Raw genomic sequence first — 23,366 nt, forward strand, 5'->3', positions numbered from 1 at the left:
AAAGACCTCTAAGCAATTAAAATCTGCTATTATGTATGACAGAGTAACCTATCTTTATATTATCATCAGTTATTTTCCCTAGCTGTCCCTGTCGGGTCACACACACACACTTCAGATTGCTGTAGCAGTGATGAACATTGTTTTGACTCCTGTGCTGCTGTCACAGACACATGTCAAAAGCAGTCAGCCCCCCCCCCAGTTTTGCAAAACTGGAAAATCTTTTCACTTACATGGCTGCTTTCTCTCCAACTTAACTGCAATTTGTTTATAGTAATGGAATAATTATAAATTTAATAGCATTAGTACAGATTTTTACAAATCTAAATGTAATATGTAGAAGTATTTTCTACAAATACAGCATATATTGTCGTTCAAGAAAAAATAGAAATTGAAAATGTTTTAGCTATTCCAATAATTTATTTATATTCATTTTCTAACAGCAAAGGATGGAACTCAGTGCTCTTAAATTTATAACCATTTTTTTCTTGGGAACATGATTGTATTTGTTGTTCCTTGGTTAGCAACGCTTGCCGGTACTTCTAAGCGTCTAGTTTTAAAGACGCATTAAATCTGGGGATTTTTACAAGGTGAGTAAATTGGCTATTGGGAAAGAGCTTGTACTCATTTCAGTTGTTCGGTTGTGTGTGTTTGGAAAACGGTTTGGTTTGGGTCTGAAAGTGCAGAGTCAGTGCTGTGGGGCAGGTCGCATGCACCCTCTTGCCATGGGATCCCAACAGTCGTCCTTTCCTAACACTGATCGGAAAGGACCAGCCGAATCCCTTTTCATAAGTTCTTGTCTGCAGTACCTTGTGTTACTTCTGTTCTTTTCCATGATTATTAATCTGTAACAGTTTTCCCGTTAATTTTAGTGAGTAAAGTTGTGCTTGATGCATAAGTAGGGAATGCTGTTAGGAATCCTTTGTGTATTTCTTCCCTGAGGGTTTTTTCTGATTCTTTCTAAGCAGAAAGAGTCTTCGTGCAGATACTGCAAAGTATTAATTGCTTGGACTTACCCTTACACAACATGTGAAAAGTTAAGAGTAACACAGACAAGCTGATGACTAGACACTGCTGTTAAAATGAGAATAATTACCTTCTCCAGCTTGTATTTTGAAGAACTTTTTTCATGCCCATAAATGAGACCAGGCTGGGAGCAACTAGTGGCACCGCCCTCGCTGAATATTGCGTCGCACCTGCGTGCGTTGCTTTGCTGTCTTGCTCTTAGTTCTGGATCCCAGTCAAGTAATATTTTCCAATAACTTAAAAAGGAGTATTTTTTTTGTTTAAGTTAGTCTTTGAACAGTCATGTCCTTGTTGATTGAATCTTGAAAACAAACTGTGTAACTGCACTTTGTACAGCAGTTTCTTGAGGAGGAGCTGTTCTACCTTTCATAGTGCCCTGGACTACTTGAGATCCTTCTTTTCACAGCACTGTCTCTTAGTCTGTGCATCTGAATAACTTTTGAATTCTCCAGCAGCAGGTGTTCATGTTAGTTTGTCTCCATTATTTTCTGTTTACATTTCTCAGTGAGATGTTGTAAACTGGAGAACTTTATTACTTTCCTCTTTCTGCAGGTGTCTGTGTTATCATTAGCTTCTACTAACACTTCTGTAGCATTACACTTGCCAAACTGTTGACATTTGGTGGGGAGTTCTGTAATTGTTACCATCCTGCGTCTCAAAAATCTGAATCAAATATTTGATTATAATTCTGCAACGCTCATTAACATTGACACATTCACCTTTTATTCTGGATGCCTTGAGTTAGTCAAGCCTGTACTTCCTTTTTCTATTATTGGTGGCACAATGAGACGAGATCACTCTCAATGTATACACTATGTACCTTTTGCAGATGGAGGGATGCTTTATTTAGTTCAGTGGTTTGGGGGGTTTTAATCCTTCTGGAAGCTGTTGACACAAAAAATAGTTTATATGAATAAACAAAGGTGCAGAAAAATGTAAAAATTTGTATGTATACATGCAAAAGGATATTGCTGATCCATAACGGATGGCGGTATGTCAGACCTCTACTGTTGATTAGTTCAGCCACATTTAAAAGCTAACTAAAGTTCTGTATTTTTCATCCTCATGGTACTGCTGAGAAAGACAAATGAAAATTGAGATTAATTGTATCTCCTCTCATGTACTTGTGAAAGCTAGATAAAAGTATTTCTAATAAATCCTTTCTTTCACTTTGAAAACTAAGCAGTGTGTGTTTGGTACGGGACATGTATTTTTCTTACTCTGAATTTGCCTGTTGGAAGAAGCACGGATAACATGGAACAAAACATTGTTAGGAGGTATGAGCCAGGTATGTATCAGCCAGTATTTTAAAATAAAGACAAAATATAATGAACTGGAGGAGGAAGAGGAGGGCAAAAAGGTGTATTGGGTCTGGCTGAGATGGAGTTAATTTTCCCCACAGCAGCCTCACAGTGCTGTGCTTTTGCACTGGTACCTAGAAAGGTGTGGATAACACACCAGTGTTCCAGCTGCTGCTGAGCAGTGCTCCCAGCATCAAGGCTTTCTTTCCAGCATCCCCCCTCACCAGCAGCCTGGGGTGGGCAAGATCTTGGGAGGGAATGTAGCCAGGACAGCTGACCCAAGCTGGCCAAAGGGATATTCTGTATCGTATGACATCTGCTTAACAATAAAAGCCAAGAGAAATGACAGGTTGGGGGGACACATTTGTTATTGTGACATTTGTCTTCCAGAGCAACCGCTATGCATACTGAAACCCTACTTCCCAGGAAGTGGCTGGACATCACCTGTTGATGGGAAGCAGAAAATAAATCTTTAATTTTCTTTTGCCTCCATGTGTGGCCTTTTGCTTTATTAAACTGCCTTTATCTTATCTGCAAGGTTTTTTTCCATCTTACTTTCTTTCCTCCCCGTCTTGCTGAGGAGGGGAGTGATAAAGCGGCTTGGTGGGCACCTGGCCAATGAAAACTACTTTGTTCCCATCCTAGTAATGCTTGTTTCTGTTATATCACCAGCCAGCAATTACTGAAACTATATGCAAGTATATTTTGAAATTTTCAGAATGAAACTTGTATTTAAATAGAAGTTACATGTAGAGGGGTGATATTTGATACTTAATATTATTTAGAGAAGTAATATGCCAGTTTTGTCTCAGTGTAGACATGCAAATGTAAGGCAAACATTTTGAGTCATGGGTTTGAAGTCCATTGGTGAGTCCCAGCATGTGGGACAAGGTTAGTGTGTCTCGTTACAAATGTGGTTTAGAATAATCTTTTGGTTTTTCTTCATTTTTTCTTCAGCAAACTAAAATATTTGTAACTGTCCATCTAAAGCAAGAGGAGATCTAAGTGGGTATCACCTGTCAGCTGCTTACCACCTCTGCACCAAGACATGGCCTCTGGCGGTAGTTGCGGGAGTGGGATTAGGGCATGCTGAATGACATCAAGTACAGATGCAAATTCAATACAGCAGCACCTGCTGCTCTGCGAGTAACAGAATCAGGATCAAATATCTTGTCACTATCTTTTTACATCTGTGATGACTTTTAGGCTTATTAACAGAATATTTATACATGAGTAATATTTTTTTGAACCTGATATGTTTTTACACAGTAGCTTTGTGTTTGGCTGGAATGCCAGGGTGGGGTTGCTGGCTTATAGCAGTCTGGTGCCAGTCGCCATGGTCTGGCTGGCAGGCAGCCTGTCCCCAGGACACATTCATGGCTGGTCTTCCCAAGAGAGGCCTTGGGGCATGTTTGAGCAGCAGCCGCTACCCCAGAGTAGTGGCTCAGGCCCCAAACCTGTCTGCCTTACACTAGCTGAAGGGGGAAGGAGCTGCTTGGAAGACCCCTGGAGTGCCCCCGTCCCTGTTTGGGTGGGTCAGCGGAGCTTCCCACAGTTCCTGCAGCCATCCGAGGGCCTCAGCTCTCATCGGCAGCACGGCACGCACTGCCCAGCAAAGCCGGTGCCTGGGCAATGCTGAAACTTCACGCTCGGTAAAACTCCTGTGAAAGCCTTGTATCTATGGGCAGGTTTACTTGCCTTTCAGCGTTTGGAATATTTACAAGCACACATCAGCAGGGTTTTTTTCTCTTGAATCACAAGGTTAAACTTAGTCTTAAATAACTGAGAACTCTTAGAAGGAATTAAACGTCTGTGATGTGTGTCTTCCTCAGTTCTGTCACACGCTTTGTACTTGCTCGAGGAGCACAGAGCCCTGAAAGCTAGGGTTTTAAATGGAGGACATGTACATACCAGTGTTGTTTCTCTTTGATAATACAGTTCCTGCTCATATCTAAATAATGTTTTTGCCTTGTCTGATACATAGGGGCTTTAATTTTACGTTACATTTTTCTAATCCTTTTTATATATAAAAAAAAAAAAGCTGTACTGATTTGGAAGTCACAGCATCAGCGGTGAATATTTTTATAGTCTGCTTTGTTCTTCCTTCCTCTCTGAACAGAAAACACAGGTGGTTTTTTTTTTGATTCAGGGATCCACTCTCAATAGTTATTAGTGGTTAGACAACAAGTAAACAACTTACTGTAAATGGGCTGCATGCCAGCTGGCTTCCAGCTATCCTGCAACTTGTGACTTGCATTCAGGCTCAGAAGAATGCCTTTTTACTTGGTCATTTCCTTTCCTTTCAAATACAAAAAATAAAACTATTTTTCCTTTAGTTAAATAGCTTTCCTGGCCTAAATATTAAAATCAGGGAAAATAGTAGAGCTACTCAGATATTGGGTCTTACACATTTTGGAATGAAGCTTTTGAGCTTTGCTTAGAAGCCTTCAAGAAATGGTCTTGCAGATGCTGCACTGAGAAGTGGCTGGTCTTGAAATTAATCTTTCTTTTTTCCTTTTTTTTCCTTTTTTTTTTTTTTTTTTTATTAATTGGGGAGCAGTTTTACACTAACTTTCTCTAATTGAGACATTCATTGTTTGTGCACAGCAACTTGGGGTTGATGCCTGACTGCTTGCTTTCCATGTACCTGAAACCGAGAGCTTACTCTACTTTCAAAATCACCTTTCACAATAATATTTTTTGAACTATGAGGTAGGGGAAGATGGCTCAAAACATTAAATGAAGCACTCTAGGTACCAGGTCACATCAGGCCAGAATAACCTGGTGTTTTGCACTTGTGTGGCCAGATTTCTTCCAATATTTGCGTGATCTAATTTCTGGAATGTTAAGTTAAATGTCTCTGTGCTGTGAGCTGGAGAATGATTGGGCTGAATGAATGCCTGTAATTGATCTTTTTGCCTGTGTAATTATGCTAAAGGTATGCCAGGAAACTTGCTTCCTTTTCCATGTCCTCTTCTTCTCCCCCCACCCCTCAAAATATGTTCACATATTCGAAAACAAAATATTTTATGCTAGGAGAGCTTCAGCACGTGGATTGAGGCTTATGGTTGTGACTTCCTCCTTTGCACAGAGAATATTTTCAAAGGCACCAACACAATGTGTGTATTATTCATTCTGGCTCATGGATTCTTCAGTGTGAGATAAATGTATGGGCAGGTCACTTTGATGGCATCCTCTCAGCCAACGTTATGTATACCAAGGAGTCATGTCTGTTTGGATGTTAAAGTGAACCTGCTTTTACAGGGGATTTTACAGTAACTGTTTCTTAAACAGCAGTCTTAAGATATAATCACTCTTCTTGGCCTTTAGTTTGAGGTCAAAAGGAAATCAGAGGATGCCTTGGCCATAAATTGAAACAGCAATGCAAGTATTCTTGTGGTTAATTTACTTACTTATTCTATAGAACCCTATTTCCTTCTTAATTTTATCTGTTTTCTGTGATCTGCGTAGATGTGTGTCTGTTTGAAAAAAAAAAAAAAAAAAAAAAAAGACTATCTTCATCCAAGTAATGCTGCTTGGTAATAGCACTTGCACTTCTGGCAACTCCTGGGTAGGTTTTGCCTTGGAGTACCAGAGCTGACTACAAACACAGGCGGTTGTGCTTGTTTGCGGTGACAATGGTGAGGAAGTGAATTTCTGGATACTAACAAATGGAATGTGTTTTCTGAGTCTCGTGCAAGTTTGTAGAAAGTATAAGGAAGAGACCCAACATTCTGTATCTTGAAAAATCAAAATAGTGGAGATTTTCAGAAAAGTGAAGAACTCCCTATAGGAGCTGCCTTTTCCAGTTACCTCAATTAAAAGCGAAGTAAAATGCTTATTTTATGCAAGACAGGTATGAGGAAGGTCACCTTTAAACTTGTGTGAGAAAACTTTCTTTTCATACTGTAATTCAGGACTGAATTTAAGGGCTGCTTTTGAAAGCAATAATACTTAGTAGAAACTGTTTCCAAGTATCTTGAATGGATTTCTTTATTATTAATTTTCCATTTTAACAGTTTAAGGCGTATCCAATCTATTTCCCGTCTCCATGATCAAGTTAAGATTTTACCAAGTGGTTTCTCTGGTCTTTTCAAGGCCTTGGTTTCTGTAAATGACGGTCCCTGTAATATTTATAAAACTATGCTTTTTGCTTGGTGACTTTATTAAAGAACACTGAACAGAAAAAGCCAGTCTGAAAGGAATGAATTCCATTCTTTCTGACTTCAAAGTGCTCTCAGGTGACTGTCGGCTAGGGTAGGGAAGCTGCTGGTGCTGCACTGGGAGAGCAGTAAAGATCAGTTTATTCCAGTTCCTTAGAGGTGTTAGGGGAAGAAAGCTAAAGATGAACACACACACATTACTGGATGCAGTTAAGGCCATAATTAGCCCTCTGCCAGGCTCTGCAGCGTGGAGTCTCTGTAGGGCTTCAAGCATCTGCATGCATTATATTCCCATAACACAGAGTTTGGAAAATACCTGCACGTATATCTAGGGTGTGTGCACACGTACACAGCCACACGTACATGCCTCAAGTCTGGTTTTTAACTGCTTGCGGTCCATTACCAGCATGCTCCGTCAGTCTGGAGCTGGAATTTCTTGTATGGTGTTAGCAGTGAGCCATGGAATGTGTTTCCTCCTTTATTGAAATCCTTAAAATATTTCAGGTTTTTCTTTTAAAGCCTAAAAACACTACCAGTGCCATGGTTTGAGGCTCAAGTTAATCATGAGATGCTGAAAAATACTCAAGTGGACATGCTGCTTTGCTGTTTTTAACCCTTCAGTGCCTACATTTTCAGCTCAGTATAGATTTTTCTGAGAAAAGAGATTCTCATAATTGTAAGCCCTTAAGCAGAACTAAAGGAAAAGTGCCAGATGGTGCAAGAGTTGTGATGAAAATTGCAAGAATAAGCAATACAGGGAAACGCTTATCATTCCCTCCTTGAAAAGGCTGGCCTGCTTATCTCCAGTTCTTGGCCTCACTCAAGCCATTTACAACCAAGATGAAAAACTGCGGACCTTTGGCTCTATTTGTTATTTCTTTAATGATTGTTGCAGTGGTTTAATGGTTGAAGTTGTGACTGATCCAAACTTTTTGAAACACCACAGCTTCCAAAATATAGAGAAGTAGCATAAGTAATGGGAGTTGGTGGTTTTGTTGTTTCAGTGTTATCAGTTAGAGACAGTTATTACATTTCTCATGGTGCTTGCTTTTCTTATCTTCTGGAACTAGGGAGTCCTCGGCATCTATAGCTTTAGAAGCCACTAGGAAGTGATAGTAGCTCAACACCTTGGAGAATAAATTCTTATGTCTTGAACAACAGAACAGGGGTTAACAGGAAAATCTATATAATGGGTAGGAAAAACTATATATAATAATTATGCATTCAGCATCAGAAATAAGAAAATACGAAGCTTAAGAAAGCAATTTCTTCATATAAATTTGAGTATAATTTATATTCAGGCCTTGGTTAATCTCATCTAAATTTTGGTGTGCTGAAGTCTCTAAGAGCATAATTATCCAGAGTTCAGTTTTCTACATTAGGTGGTCAAGGGGAGAGACACTTGAATTATTCTTTTCTGTTAAGTGTGCCTCTGTATTGACTAGGTAAGTGTTCATTGTAGCGATGTTTTCAAAATTAGTACCTCCTTTGATTCCTGAAGTTAGGTGAAATTAATTTGGACCATATGTCTGACCCTAATTTTAATTTATTTTTTTTTAAAAATTTTTATTCTTGGGATGTGTTAGGTCTTGGTTTTATTTTTCATTTTCTGTGTCGGTGCTTTATATGTTGATGTGAAGCATTAAGACTGTATCCATTCTGTGTGATTCTGATATTACTTTAACTTCTGAAATCTCATTTGTCTCTCTCAGCTAGATCTCATTATTATGATGTCATGAGTATATTAGATTGAGGAAACTTCCCTAGGCAAGGTGAAAACTGAAAACACTGTGTGTTCTAAGAGATGACTCCATTAAAAACAAAGGCTCCTTTTCTCCTGGAGGGGCTAGCTAGCATAGCAAAGATTCACAATTTACACGTCGTTGTATAATGACATGGTACTGCATGTGCAATCATTAACTGATGCAAAGTTAATCCTTTTTTAAACATTGGTTTAGCCACAGGCTTTAGGGTGAGCTTATTGAAACAAAGAGTTAAGTGTGCAATCAATGTTCAGTTTGTTCCTGTTACCAAACTTTCTTGTTTGTCAATTTGACCTTTGTTTAATGTTTCTCCGATGAAACATGTAAGTGACATAACAGAAATGTTGGGCTTGGTCGTTACTTCAAAGACAATATAGTCCAATAATTTTTAGTATAAACTGGAAATAATGCAAGTCTTTGATCATACAGTTACTTACTTCACTTTAACAATAGTCCTGTGGTAATTACCTGTTATCAGGGGCTACCCAGAATCTGGATTGAGAGTGCGCGGTGCTCTGGAGGGAGGAACCAGGCTGATCCTGGCTGCCCTTTAGTTTTGGAACCCTGTTTTTGTTGACATGTCTAGAAACTTATGTGCTGCTTTGGTCTCCACCTCTGTTAAAAATAAGCAAAGGTTAACCACTTTCCTGTTTCATAAATATGTTTTATTGTAGAATTAATTTATCTGAAGCTCCATGAATCTGAGGAAAGCTTTATAAGGGTAAAAAAGCTTTCATATGAGAAAGAATCTCATGCAGCATTGAAGTTTGCTGAACCATTTGATCATCTTGCTTGAAGATGTGGTAACAGTACAAGTTACTGTTACTGCAATACAAGAAATGCTTATTTAAACCCAGAATGTTGTCTTTATATAAAAGAAAAGCAGTATAATTTGCTTTTTATTTGAAAAATTAAGACTTTCTGAATCAGCATTCCTTTTCTGTTAAAGTCTGTATGTTTATGTTATGGACTTGCAAACCAAAGCCAGACTCAGACAACTGAAGCTGAGGAGCAGCAAGAGGTACAGGTACTCTCTTGATCATTGCACAAGGGTCTTGATGCATCTCTTTAGCATACCTAGGCACAGGGCATCAGTGTGTACTTGGAGAGCACTGCCTACTGCCGGAGTGTCCATCGGAGCAGGAGATGTTTGTGTCTCCATTGGCTTTGTCTTAGGAGGTGTGCTCAGCTGTCTAAAGCTATAGCAGTAAGTCATTTGGAGTAAGAAGCTTGTTCCTGCACGTGTGAGTCTCTGCACTTCTGTGGGGTCTGCACCATGGGAGTTTGAGTGCTGGTTTGTTTTGTTTCTGTAGTACTTGCTACTTAAAAAGTTGAATATTAAGCTAGGAGTCAGGTAAATGAAAGTTGTACTGCAGTGTGGTCTTCTTGATAATGTCTGATGGAAATTAATCTCCCCCCCTCCCCCACCTTTGCTTTATGTAAATATCTTTAAAAGGTAGGATGGATTGATTGACTGTTCATCTGACAGGCACATAAATGTTTAAAGGAATTTACTGATAAACCTTTTTTTTCCTCCCTATCCTGTGTCTTTGGCTTTGCCAGATTTTAGTCTTCTGTGTGCTCTTCCCAGGTTCTTATAGCACCTTCTGTGCTTTGAACCCCTTCCTAGCTGCAGCTCAGAAAGCAGTACTTTTATATTGTCCGCTTTCATGAAAAATACGAGAAACGATGAAAATACGTGTTTTATGACTAACATTTATAATTATGCTTCGGTAAGGAACTAAGGACCTAGTGGCTAATATATGATCTTTACAAGTTGAATTAAAGACCTGTTTTCTTCAGGTCATGAGTAGAATGACCTCTAGCATCTTCTGCAATCATCGTACAGTGAATTCTGTCTTATAACATGGTTCAGTAGTGAATAGCTTTCCATTTTTCCATAAGGAATGCTACAGCAGCTCTGTCACTAGAACAGGCTTTGTAAACTAAACAGGAGTGACTTAAAAACTTGGATGCAGTGTATATGCTACATTAAGGAAATATTTTAATGATGACAGTCATTAATGTTTTTGTATTTGAGATATCATGACCTATTCTGCTAGCAAATCTGAGTGACCAAATTGCTAGTGAAAGATATTGAAAGATAATGATAGATACTGATGGGTTGTAAAAGATTTGTAATGACTATCAGGACCTTTAAAAGAGTGCATCTAGTTGTAATGAACACTGAAATTCAGGAAAAGAAAACATAGTTTCCTACCAGGAAAGTTTTTAATACTTCTCTGAAAAAATGTTGGGAGTTCCCACTGTTTCAAACTTGGAATAACTGCACAATGTGCAGAGCAGTCCTTAAGCTACCCAAGATGCTCTCAGAGAAAAGAGATGGTGTGGGGTTAGGTTGTGTGCAGACTCTAGGATTATCACCTAGGACTAGTCACCTTCGTGATAATCGTGTGAGAGAGGTAAACAGCCTGTTAATGAAGTTTACAGATGGAGTTTAATCTGGGAGGGGTTCCCAGTGCTGCTCAGGAAGAGAAAATATACAAAGAGGCAGAGATGAACAATGTGGTTAGGAAACTGTGAGGTTCAGCAAGGAAGGAATAGAGCTTCCTTCATCTGTTGGGGAGGGGTAGAGGAAGAGGACAGAGGAAAGTGGATAAAATAATATGAGAAATCCAGGAGAGAGAAAGAAGGCAAGACCTAAAAGTATCATGGAAGGAAAAAAAACCAAGAAATGCTTGTAAAGTCTGGCAGTATACAAGAGGAGGGATGTGATGAAACATCATGATAGTCTTGTGTGTGACATGGATGCCAAGTGGAAATAAAAGCAGATAATAACCTACTGCATATGCATGCTATAGCAGAAATTTTAGCTGTAACAGCTTTACAGTGTTGAAAAAAAGTAATGATTGCACTCTACTAGGTAATTCACTAAAGTTGACTTAAAAGTGCCATGAAGATTACATACAATATCTATACACATCTTACAGGTCTATGGTACTACTTGTTGCTTGTCCTGAAAATACTGCTCAAGTCTAGATGACTGATTTTGTGTCAATAAACAAGCATATTGCATGCTTCTTTTCCTATTCATGTGTGGGGAAGAGTGGTTTCGTGTATGTTCTTTGCATTGAATGTGTCAGATGCCAGCTGACATGAAATTGTGTTTTTAAGGGCACATTAAAAGGGTTTGTAAGACTTTTTGTGATACCTTTTAGACAGGTTTGCTAGGTTTTAAGCTGTTGTGTACACACAAAGGTCTGGATATGAAGGATAAATGTATCAAAAATTAAATGTAAAGCATGAAAGAAAACCTTTGGGTAGTGTTCAGAGTGGGAAGTCTTTGCCTTTCACTCGTGGAACTTAGTAGCATGCCATCACGGTGTTTCATCCTTCAGCACCTTTCTGATTTTTAAGTCACCCAGAATTTTGAATTTGCTTCTTTTATTTCCTGCAATAATTACTGTTCTCTCTCAAAAGTGGTAAAAAAGAGTATTTACCCTTTCAAGTGAAGTTATTGCTCATGACTAAGGGGGGAACATAATCCACATGCATCAGAGGTAGCACCTTACACAATTCTTTATACTAAGTTGGTGCCAAACCTCAGTTCTGGCCTTTAACACTGAGAAGAACATCTTGCAGTCATCCTCCTCAGTGACTAAGATCTCAGAATCATCAGAAGTATTTTTGTTTTCCAGGAAAGTACCCAAGATAGGATGTTTTTATGTTTTTGTTTGGTTTTCATGCTTGTAAAACAATAGTATTTATGGACTTCTCTTACCCAGAATAGAAGTCTACCTTCAGTATTGAAAACAGTAACTTTTGGGTTTTGATTTTTTTCATTTTCAGTTTTAGATTGCGTATTGGTTGGTGAGTTAACGGCATGCACATTGACAATCTGACATTTCAGGAATATATTACTGTTACATACGTTAAAAATACAGTACTCATTCATTGTTTTATTTATTTTGGAGGGGAAAAGGTTTGCTTCTCCTTCCCACCTTTACAGGAATGGGGAGAGGAGGAGGATATCTCAGAACTTCAATTTCAACTTTAATTTTGAAGTTAATATTGTGTTTTACAGGTATTTGATAATGTAACAGACTTTTTAAACTATGAGGTAGGTTTTGGTTTTTTAGCTGTCTCTGCTGAAGTAGATGTCATTGAAGGAGAGTGTTTTTCTTGCTTAAGAATCTCATTTAAACTCTGCTTTGGCCCCTTTTTGGTTCACTGGAGTTCTTTTAGCTTCTGGACTCCTGTTCAAAGTTTGAAGAACAATAACTAGTCAAATGTAAAATAATGTCAATTGAACCAACCTATGACTTAACAGTCAACCAAGTCATCCTGGCTCCGCATCTAATGGTCTGAGGCCAAAACCTAAAATTGGCACACATCCCCATCCCTCTTCTCTATATATTTCCACTGAAGCAGAGCCCAGAATGCAACACTTGGTTAATATTCCATAATAAAATACTCTGCATGTGAAAGTATTATTTTCATTGACAAAAAGTGTGGAAAGCCTATGCCAGGGGTGAAATACATAGTGCAAGGCATCATACTGACCGACAAAGAAATGGAGTTTGTGCACTGAAGAATTTACCATCTTGACTTTTAGTATCAGTTCCACTTTTAAACGGAGCTTCCTTGAAGGTCTGTGGAAAGAATTAAGGAAGAAACATTCCATTCTGCTTCTCTTGCCCTGTTTCCATCTTTCTCTCTTCTTCTTCCTCCTCTTCCTCCTCAGAGCTAAGGTTTTATTTCTGCTTTCTTATCTGTGTTTATTGATTTATATTTCTTTTAACCGTTACTTTTTTCGGCAAAGCAGAATATAATGATGCAGTGCTGATAAAAGCAGAAACTGTGTTGAATTCAAGTCTGTATGTACGCATTCATAAAAATCAATGTCCAGATGACTGTTAGAGGGTTACAGTGGCAGCAGAAGAGTCTTGATCTTTTATTTTTATTCAGAATAGCAGAAATTAACTTTCTAATTACCAGTCTAAATTTATTTATAGTTTTATGACTCAATTTGACTATGCAAGGATTATCCTGCAGCTTTTAAAACACCTGTTCTGTGACCATTGCAGTTTAGTTTAATCTTTTACTGCATTTCTACAGTACCATTAATATTTTTCCATGTACGTTAGAGTGAGCTTTCCAGATGTCTCTTGCCTTCTTTCCTACCAACATCATGTTGGCAGCCTGCAGCTGCTGTCCTGTGATTGACACAAGCATTCACATTAAGACAACCAGAGTAATGTACATAGCTCACACTGAGGTCATTAATGGAACAAATCGTGTTTAATATTGTAAGTTCAGTTCCTCTGGTACAGCGTTAAGGGTGCTGTGCTAAGGAGTGAAATACTTTTCTGATATATGCTGACTGTATAGGGTAAGCTGAAATTCTGAGACTGATGTAAGCTCATGGGTCTGTTCTAGTAACAACAGAATATCTCTGTGCAGAAATTCTGCTGTCTTGTTGAATTCAGTGTGCTAGCAAATGAAATTAATATGTTAAAGGACCTATGGTAAGATAATAGATTTTTGATGGGTGCATTGGCTGTTGATTATTTTGAAAGGTTCAGGAAACTAAGAAACTGCTTCCAAGAAGGTGTCACACAGGTAAAACATACCTCTGTGGCTGCTGGGATTGGAAGCAGTGCTTGCTGCATTCAGAGGTTGAATGGCCTAGGAATGTTTCATGTGTTGTGCTTAAAATGAAAAAAATAAAATAAAATAAAATTATCAATCTAACTCTCATTAGATTTTTGAGCTTTGAGTTCATCTTAGTCTTGCAGCCTTTCTAATTAGTGTCTGTCCTTGCAGAAACACCTTCTTGCTACTTGGTTTGTAAATGCAGAGTGCGTACGTATGCATGTAAAGTGGGATGTATCTGCAAGACTTGAGTTCTTGAAAGTCAAGTTTTCAGATAATCCACAACCTGTCTGTAAATATATGTAGATGAAATGCATATTTTCTTATCCAGCAAAGCATAAAGAATTAGGATGGCCCAGGATGATTTTTTTTTTCTATTGAGGTATAAAAGTACTGGCTTCTGTCTTTTTGGCTTTTGTTGGTGGTTTTGTTGGTGGTTGGGGTTTTTTTTGCTATCTCTATTTAAGGAAGCAAGGATGCACAGTAAAATTAAAAAAAAAAAAAATCCAAAAAACTCCAACCCACACCCCCCCACCCACCCCTCTCTTTGGAAAATATACATAAACTGATTCATACAGAAATTAAGTCCTACCCTTGAAGGTATGACTTTTTGGCTGCTTTACTGGAGCACTGTAATAAATGTAAAGGTTTAGAACATATAATTTAATTATCATATTCTGGTCATAAATACTTTAGGGCTGTAGTACATTTGAAGTCCCAAGAGCCCTAGCTAAGGTTGCAGCTGCAACATCAATTACCATTTATCCATTCCAAGAAAGCCTTGCCTGTGCCCTTGAAACCTTTACGTTCTGGAGAGTATCCAAAAGGGGAAAAAAAAGTTGCATCGCTCACTTGCATTAGTGCTTCTTTCTCACTCCTGTGTGAGCTCTAAAATGGTAGCAGACGCCATTTCAGAGCGGGGAGAAGGGGTGTCTTTGGGGGCTGTGGCTCTGGAGCTGCTGGAGGCTCCTCTGAGCCTGCCAGGCGCTGGCATGTTATTAAAGCAAGTGCTGAGGCACCTGTAGTAGGACACTCGTCCCCAGGTTTGGGGATAAACATGGTGCAGGCTTTGAGAGAGAGGTGAAAGGGCCCGATGCCCATAGGGAACCTGTGCTATTTAAGATGGTGGCTTTTACTTCCCTTGCACTATTGCAAATTACTATTCTGTTAACATGCTACTGGTATTTGCCTGAGCTCTCAGGGTTTATTTTTACTTAATAGAGTATAATTTATGAGAAATGAAACAACAGTGCTTCAAATGATAGTCCCTCCTGCCTCTGCTTAACGGGAGTGAAGCGCGAGCTCCCCAGGAAGCCTGTTCTCAACAGCATGTGTTTGCCATTGAAGCTCTGCTAAACAAGTACTTACTGCTCCAGAGGGGCAGACTGCCAGCGAGCGCATGGGGGGTGTACAACGCTCCTGTGTCGGCGGGGGGAGGGTGGGGGGTGGGGGTGGGGGGGTGTGCCCCTTCCCTGCCAGCCACCTGCCATGCTGCCCGCTTCCCAGTGGAGCTCGGGGCTGGAGGGCTGCACCTGGAGCAGCCAGGGAAGGGCCAGTGTTTCCTGTACATTGAAACCTTGTGTATACTGGGGTTATTATTGAATATTATTTCTTCATATACTTATGGAGAATAGGGCTTAGGTTTCCAATTCAGGTTCTTCTTAAGACCTTGGGACTGTACAGGGATCAGAACCTCACCAGCACATGGTTTGACTGGCTCAGTACAGCAATACTTCAGAAAGTTGATCATCCCAATTTATTTTGTTTGCCAATACTAAATGTATTTTTATACAGAAAATACTTTATAACGGATGTATGTAAATCCTTTTATTGGTGTGAAGTAACTTATTTGTTCTGCACTCAGTCCAGATACTTTGATCAATGTCCTTATTATAATGTACCTAAGCTGTTGGAAACACAAGCAAAAACATTTATGGTGTTTGAGGTGACCACAAAACAATGAATCCCACAGTCTGCTTTAGTTGTATTGAAGGGATGGTAAAATGTGTGGTGTTCTCCAGATAGAGAGACTAATTATGAGACTTTGCTGCTTTAGGAATTTCAAATTTTAATTTTCCCTTAATTTTTTCAGTGAATTAGAATGCTAGTACTCCATTGTAAATTAGCGATAGTATGTATCCTGATGTGGAGACAGTGCCAGGAGAAGGCACGATGGTACCTGCTAATCTGATACTAAAATGTGTTACTCTGCCACGCACTCTGGATCCAGCAATGAAGCAAATTAGGCCGTGGCCTTTCTAGGTGACACTTTCCTCGTGTTGGTGTTATCTTGATTGTGTTATAGGCATGTGCAGAAAACTAGACCATTAGTTCAAAACCTGGTTTCCTGGTTTATCAAGTCATGGTAGAGTATTTATCTGAGTGTGTGGTAAAGGAAATGGTGTTAATCATCTTGGCTCTCGAGGGGGCTTATAGCCCCTCTGAGTACAGTAATACTGGGTGCTTTGACTTGCTGGCTTTGGCTAAATAATGTAATCCGTAGTAGATTTTTTAATTTATTATTTCTTCACTGGGGACATGCTTATAATCAAGAACAGCACGTTTCCTAAAGCAATTCAGTTCTCTGTTTTAAATACAAAACAGGAAAGGAAACTTCAGAATAGGTAGGTTCTGTATAGGAGTTATTTGGAGGGCTGCTTTGTTCGTTTTGTGGGTGTTTTGTGCAGTCAGCAGGAATGTTTGAGTGCGCCCCCCGAGACACCTTTGACTTTGGCAAGACCGGCGTGTGCTGAGTGCCGCTGACAGCAGCCGAGCGGTGCGCAGCCTGGGTGGCAGCCGGCCAGACCAGGGGCTGCGCGTGTGCGCCTGCCCGGGGCTGCAGGCAGCCCGGCAGGAAAACCTCAGTTCTGAGCAGCCTTCAGTCTCTTCAAGCATAAGCAAGTGCCTTACAGAGACAGAAGAGACCATCATAACCAGTGGTTTAGGTTCTCAGCAAAATGCATATTTGAAGTTATTTTCAATTGGCTTTTTTTAAATTTTATTTTAATATTGTAATGACAAGTATAGTGTCAATAGGCTTGTTTTAATTTTTTTTCCTGCCTGAACTGAAAACTATTTTCGTGTTTAAGAGGGTATAAACATACCTAGCAGTTTCTCCAGTTAATAAAGAAGTAAGCAACTGTAAAAATGCAATCAGTTAGTGTACGCAGCTGAGTGTTTACATTGTTCTCATTGCTAGAAGATCAGAATGAGGCCCAGATGGCAGTGACATTAAAAATCGTTTCTTTACTATTATCTAAGTAGTATCACAACTAACTCACTTTTAAGACTATGTTAGTTCAATACTAATGAGACATACTGGAGGACCAGGACTTACAGTGTGCAGTATTTTGTGGTCTGGGCATATCACGAGTGAATGCAACTCATATGTTTGAAGCATTAGATTTGAAGTCGGAGCAAAATGAATAGTCTTATTAAAAGACTAGTCATAATAAATGAGGTGAAATTCTGAGCTGTTCCTTCCCACCCTAGATGTACTGCATCCAGTTCTTTCCTTGGAGTTGGCAGTTGGACATGAATAGCATTTTCTTGCAGGTTTTCAGGAGCCAGTTGCAAGTGTTCTGTTTCTGTAATTTGCAGTAGCACCAGGGAATACCATAGCTATCTGTACATATGAAAAAAACCAACTTGTATTATGTGTTTACCCTGAACTTTTCTTCAGGGTAGATCCCCCTCCCCCCCTTTTTTTTTTAAAGGTGAAAATTACTAAACTGACAGCTGCTGCTTTGTCTGGCAGCCCCACAGGTTTCCTGAGATGCTGTCTCTCCTGTTGTGCAGCTTGCAGCTGTTTTCCTTAAATGCAGTTAGCTTTTAAACTGCTAACAGAGTTCTCACTGCACGTGTGTTACTTGCTATTGGTGCTAATTAAATTCATGTGTTTTAAAAGAATTTACCCTTCAAGAGAACTGTGTTAGGGCTGGCCACTGTTCAGACAAAATGTGATCAAGGCTGATTGTTCTAAGCTTTCACGTGCTGGTAGAGTTGCAAGTTGTAGACTGTAAGTGACTAGTAGTTGTAGTTACTGACAGTGTTCCTCTCTTCATTATCACACTAGAAGTTTTTCTCATTTAATAATGTAAAGTAACTGGAAAGTAGTATATTTTTAAAATAATATTATAGTGTTACTAGGTTCAGCATGTGGGAGTTCTGTGTTGGGGAGGTTTTATGCTCTTCACAGCAAAGAAAGAAGAAAGGAAAAAGCAAATGTTTTCTTCAGTACTGAACAACTACACTGGAGGAAGGTTTCTTCAGAGGAGCGAGTAACTTTCTCTGCCACATCTTTCTGCTCAGATGTTTATAGCTGTCTGGAGAGCTGTGAGTTTGATGGCCATCTGTATCTGATATCCCAGCTGTAATAGCCTCACCCACCCCTCCCCGGTGAGCGTCCCCCTGGGCCCTGGCTGCCAGCCTCGGCAGAAGGGTGACGTGACCCACAGTGGACGGGGACCCCAAGAAAGGAAAGCTTCCCACCACCATAGTCACCATACCCGACTTTCAAGTTTGAACCTTGAGCCTGGTTTGAAAGTCTCTGGTAAATGATTAACACAGAAATGGCTTTGGTTAAACAAATTGGCTTCTATACAGAACATTACTGTGGCTGCATCTTCTTTTAAGTCTTTCCATTTTGCCCCCATACATTTCCTTGACTGGGAACAATAAATGTGTCTTTGAAACAGAAAAAATTCATGTACTTTCAGAAACTATTTATATGCAAACTAGAATTGAGCTTAGCACCCTTAAACAAATAACACCTTGTCTCCCAAAATAGAATTTAATTAAAGTTTTACAAATTCAGAACCCTTAAAATTTGGAATTTTTTTCTTCTCTCATCTATGCTTCTTGACTTTTATTTAGGTAAGTATCATAGCTGATCAGGTTTTTGTTGAGTTTAAAAACATTTCTGCAAATAACTGAAGGGTAACTTTTTTATTATTATATTATCTCAGAGTGTAATTTCCCTCCCTTACCTCTTCCTTAGGAAGTGGTTGTTTGTCTTACTATGTGTAACTTTATAGGTAAAATATTTTTATTAAACCTCCAGCTAGGTTGTTGTAGCTCTTGCAGGAGTCCCTATGTGCTACAATCCCTCCTGTTCTCAATGTTTCAGGGAGGCAAAATTGTGTTGTACACAACCAGGGGACTGTCAGTGTCTGGCAGCTCTCCATACAGTTAGTAAATACTGGCCTTATCTGATATAGCCAGGCCTGAAAAGATACGCTAGAAGCCCAGATTAGATTGCTGACTGCTGCTTTATCAATCGATGTAATAATTTATTTTTAGTTTTGTAAGTCATATCGTCTGTTTTCTTTCTCATATTTCACTTTCTATGGCACTGGTACAGAAAATGAGCCCTGTTTAAAAGTTAAAGGTGATTGAAAAGTTTCAGTAGAATATGTTTGGCACTGCCATAGTTTCTATGACAGTTAATGAATGCTTCCTTAAAAATGCTTTTGTCAGAAAGTGATAAGGTATAAATAATTTAATTTTTGTATCTAAATTGGCTGTCTTCAAAACTATGCATAGAAAGATGTTTCCATCTTTTTCTGGCTCTAATCTTTTTAATGGTATGCTCAATTTATATATTCCTTATTTAAAATCATAGGCTCCCGGCCTGTATTTCAATGTTTAAACTGAGATTTTTAGTACAAGAAAAGGAGCTACTGCACCTAAAACTTTGGAGAAAATGAGGCAACTTACAGTTGCTTTTGACTGGCCAGAGATTACTGGTTTTAACGGGGGGGTTGTTTGGTTGTGAGGTGTTGATTTTGTATTTTTTTAAAATTTTTTATTGCATGTGACACTAAAATTTTAATTCCTTTTTCCAAATGAATCAGTAAGCTGGGGGCAACGGGGGAATGCTGCAACAAACAATGGAAGAAAGTAATATATGTATTGCCTGAAAGGAAGCAAAGCTTTGTAGTCAAAATTATTTGTCTTAATTAGACAGGAAAGCTGTGAGGGAGCAAAGAACCAAGTACAGTTTCTCAAGCCTGAGAATGCCCTCTCGTCCCTGGATTCCATCGAACTCTGAGTGGAGCTCCCAAGGAGCCGTGGGTGCTGTAGCCCCGTGCCCGCGGCAACGTGCATCGCACAGCAGGCTGGGGTGCCCGGTGGGGCGCTCTGGCAGCCCTGGGGGTGTGCTCTGCACCTCCAAGGGCTGCCAGAGGGAATGGAGGCCTTGCCTCTGCATACAGAGTAAAGCTGAGATCTGCTGGAAGAGGCAGAGCACCCAAAATGTGCAATGCTTGCATGGTCGGTGTTGAACATCTGCAGCAGCTCCCATTGTGTGGCAGGGGAAGGGTGTCTTCAGCCAGAGGCGCTGGGCATCCCTCAACTCCAAGCAGACGTTGGCTTGGGGTTGTAGCGTGCTTTTCTTCAAAGCATGTGCTGCATCTCAAGCTGTGTGTTGAGAAGGCAGGATTTCTGAAAAGCCTGGTTTGTATTAAGCAAACACCATCATGCTCAGCTTTGTGGTAAAAGGCAGAAGTAGATACGAATCCTCAGCTTCCTTAACTGTAAGGTTTCTTTTCCTTCAGACCCATAGCCATTGGCTTCCATCAGCTGATTTCCTCATCAGAGGAGATGGGGCCATGCAAAGGCCAGCTTCCAGCTTTACGGTATTTGTTCCTAGAGCACTGCTGCACCGAGGGACACAGACGTGCTTTGTAGAAATTAGGATGAATGTGTAATTAAGGATGTATGTTCTTAAGGGCATGACATAAAGTAACTGAGTTGAATTACATTCTGCCATTACTTGGATATTGAGTGCTGCATTGTGCAACCTTAGTATTTTATTATAGCTTTCTGCTCTTTAAAGGAAGATCATTTAATTAGAAAACATACAGAAGCCATCACATGGATCATAAACAGGATTACAGTCTATTGGTAACTGCCACTTTAGCTGACAGACTAGCTAATGATAGCTGTCAGCCACTTGGTAGAGTCATAGAGTAGAAGTGTTGCAGCACTTCACCAATATTTTCTGAACACAAAGGAGCAATGTGATGGATTTCAGTTCTTTTCCAATTTCTGCAAAGAAACGTTCTTTCCTGGGTTGGCTTTTTTCTTCCCTTCTTCCTCAAGGTTGACTCATTCTACTTCATTCCCGCTTCCAGCCTTTCCTGTTGAAGCCTTCCCACCACCCTTGTTCTGGTAGTCATCTTCTCTTCACCTTCCCTCAGCTATTCCAGCATGTTTGAGCTGTTGCTATGTTCTTGTCTGTTTTTTTTATTTTTCTGCTCAGCTCTCTGCTCTATTTTAGATACAGGTCACCTTCTCCCCTAGCTCATATCAGATCCTGTTTTCGGGGGGGGGGGGGGGGGGGGGCGCTACATGTACCTTGGGCCTTTGTGTGCCTGTACTGTCTTGCGTTTTTTTCCCCCCAAATACAAGTAATTTTTGCTTTTCTCTGACTTCTGGTTCCATATTTGTCGAAGTGTGAACTTCATTGACACGTTTATTCTGGTTTGACTTTTATCTCTCTGTATTTGAGTGGTAGGACTCTTGCTCCTTGGCTGCTTTTCTTATCGAACTCTCAGTAAGAGCAAACACAACAGCAAAAGCCCTCTGAGTCGCCAGACGGGCCATTTTTCAATTGCTTCATGGGGATGGGCCATATGGAGGTGACCTGTTCTAAAGTAAAGCCTCTCAGGTGCTGAAGTGCTTTAATTTGGGCTGGAATTTTAAGGTTCTTGTGAATGTTTGAGGACTGTGGTTTGGGGTTTTTTTTGTTTTTCTTGGTTTGGGTTTTTTTTTAAAATGTGTGACCAAATCTGATCAGACTTTCTTTAGGAAAGGAAAAGCTAGCCCACTTACAAAGGTTAAGCCCACCCCAGGGAACGTGGATCTTCTGGAGGGTTTAGGAGTAAAGGCACCAAAGTCTTTTAAAAAAAGTGGTATTCTCTAGCTTCATCTGGAAAGTGTCTGGAACCCAGTTGGACAGAATTTTCTGTGAATATGACTTTTAAGTTAAGCATACAGTATATAAATTGCATTTGAAAAGTTTTAAACTTTGTGAAAGTGAACTCAACAAAATGGGCCATGCGACAGGAGGTGCCGAGGCAGCCTTCAGCAGGTAGTCCGTCAGGTAAGGGCTGTACAGTTTAAAGGTGCTGAATAAGATTACCCTCTGCACTTCGGCACAACCACTGTTGGTTCATCCCTTATGGTTAGAAGCAGCTGGAAGGTGATTACAATAAATTGTTTATTGTTCTAACAATTTTATTTTTTTTTGTTAAAGAACTAACCCTTTATTTGTAGGTGGCCTGTATGTTTACATAGGAGAACCATATCCTAAAAATTTAGAATATATATTCTTTTCCTAAAATGCTGGGCTGAAATGATCATTTATTACTGTGAATATGTATCAATATATGACTTAGTTTGCACAGCTTCATACATGGTAGTATCTCAGTAGAAAAAACTGTAGTGATACTGGAAATGAAGCTCTTGTAGGACTCAATGCAGAGTGTAGGAAATGTGGCAGTAATGAAAACAATGCAGAATAAGAGTGTGTTTTAAGAGTCAGTTTTAAAGGCTAGGATAATTGTGCAAGAAACTTGACTTCAGAATCCATACGGCTCTACTTACTTACTGTTTACAAAATTAATTAACTGTTTTAGTCTAGTGAACCATTTCTTGCAATCAGTTTCTTGCAGTTACAAATGTTATGAATATTATGTTTGCCAGTATCCCATAGATCTCAAATAAAAGTATTTTTATGCTGCACTTTTTTTTTTCTTTTAGCCCTGGAATGAGATCAGATGTAAGCTCTTCTCCATCCACAACCTCAGCAACTACGGGACCACCTCCCAAGCTTTGTCTTGTTTGCTCTGATGAGGCCTCTGGGTGTCATTACGGTGTTCTTACTTGTGGCAGCTGCAAAGTGTTCTTCAAAAGAGCTGTGGAAGGTAAGATTTAAAAATACAAAATCCACATATCATCCATATTCAAATCCAGTAGTCTATTTGATCTTACTGGAACCCATGGTTTTGCTAGAATCCTACTGGAAAATCCCTTCCATTATATCACTGATCTTTTCATAGTAAATAACATTGATAATGGTGTATTATCTGAAGCATAGATTCCATTTACATTTATAAAATGCTCCCATTCACTCACAGTGTAAAAGGATGTATTGTTGTCTTGGCTTTTTGTTTCTTTTCTTTTCATTCATTGTTGTTTCTGTTTATTTGTCCTATTTATATACAGATATTTGTGCATTAGATTTGTGGAGTTTGTGATTTTTAAGTTTAATTAGCTGTTTGGCGTATAAAGCTGTACATGAAACTTGATAAATCTGTTGCCTGCAGGTTATGATCATTTTACAGTTTTTCCTATAAGCATTATTGGTTAAATTACATGCATGCCCATGTGTTATTTGCAAGGGTAACTAGGTAACGGGAACGTGTGTGGTTTTGCACTGTAGAGATTCTTCTCTATAATCACAGGAAGAAAATAATTCTGGAAAATAGAGATGA

The 23,366-nt window shown here is 39.4% G+C and overlaps 1 protein-coding gene across 2 annotated transcripts in view; it reads left to right on the forward strand.

Moving 5' to 3' along the window:
• Positions 1-23,366, forward strand: part of NR3C1 (nuclear receptor subfamily 3 group C member 1) — a 73,613-nt gene that overhangs the window by 19,891 nt on the left and 30,356 nt on the right. For both annotated transcript variants that reach the window (XM_055811566.1, XM_055811567.1), the window contains one exon: positions 22,633-22,796. In XM_055811566.1, coding sequence (XP_055667541.1) covers positions 22,633-22,796 — 164 coding nt within the window. The remainder of the gene's footprint in view (positions 1-22,632; positions 22,797-23,366) is intronic.

This window comes from Falco peregrinus, chromosome 8 (assembly GCF_023634155.1).
Source record: "Falco peregrinus isolate bFalPer1 chromosome 8, bFalPer1.pri, whole genome shotgun sequence".
NCBI lineage: Eukaryota > Metazoa > Chordata > Aves > Falconiformes > Falconidae > Falco > Falco peregrinus.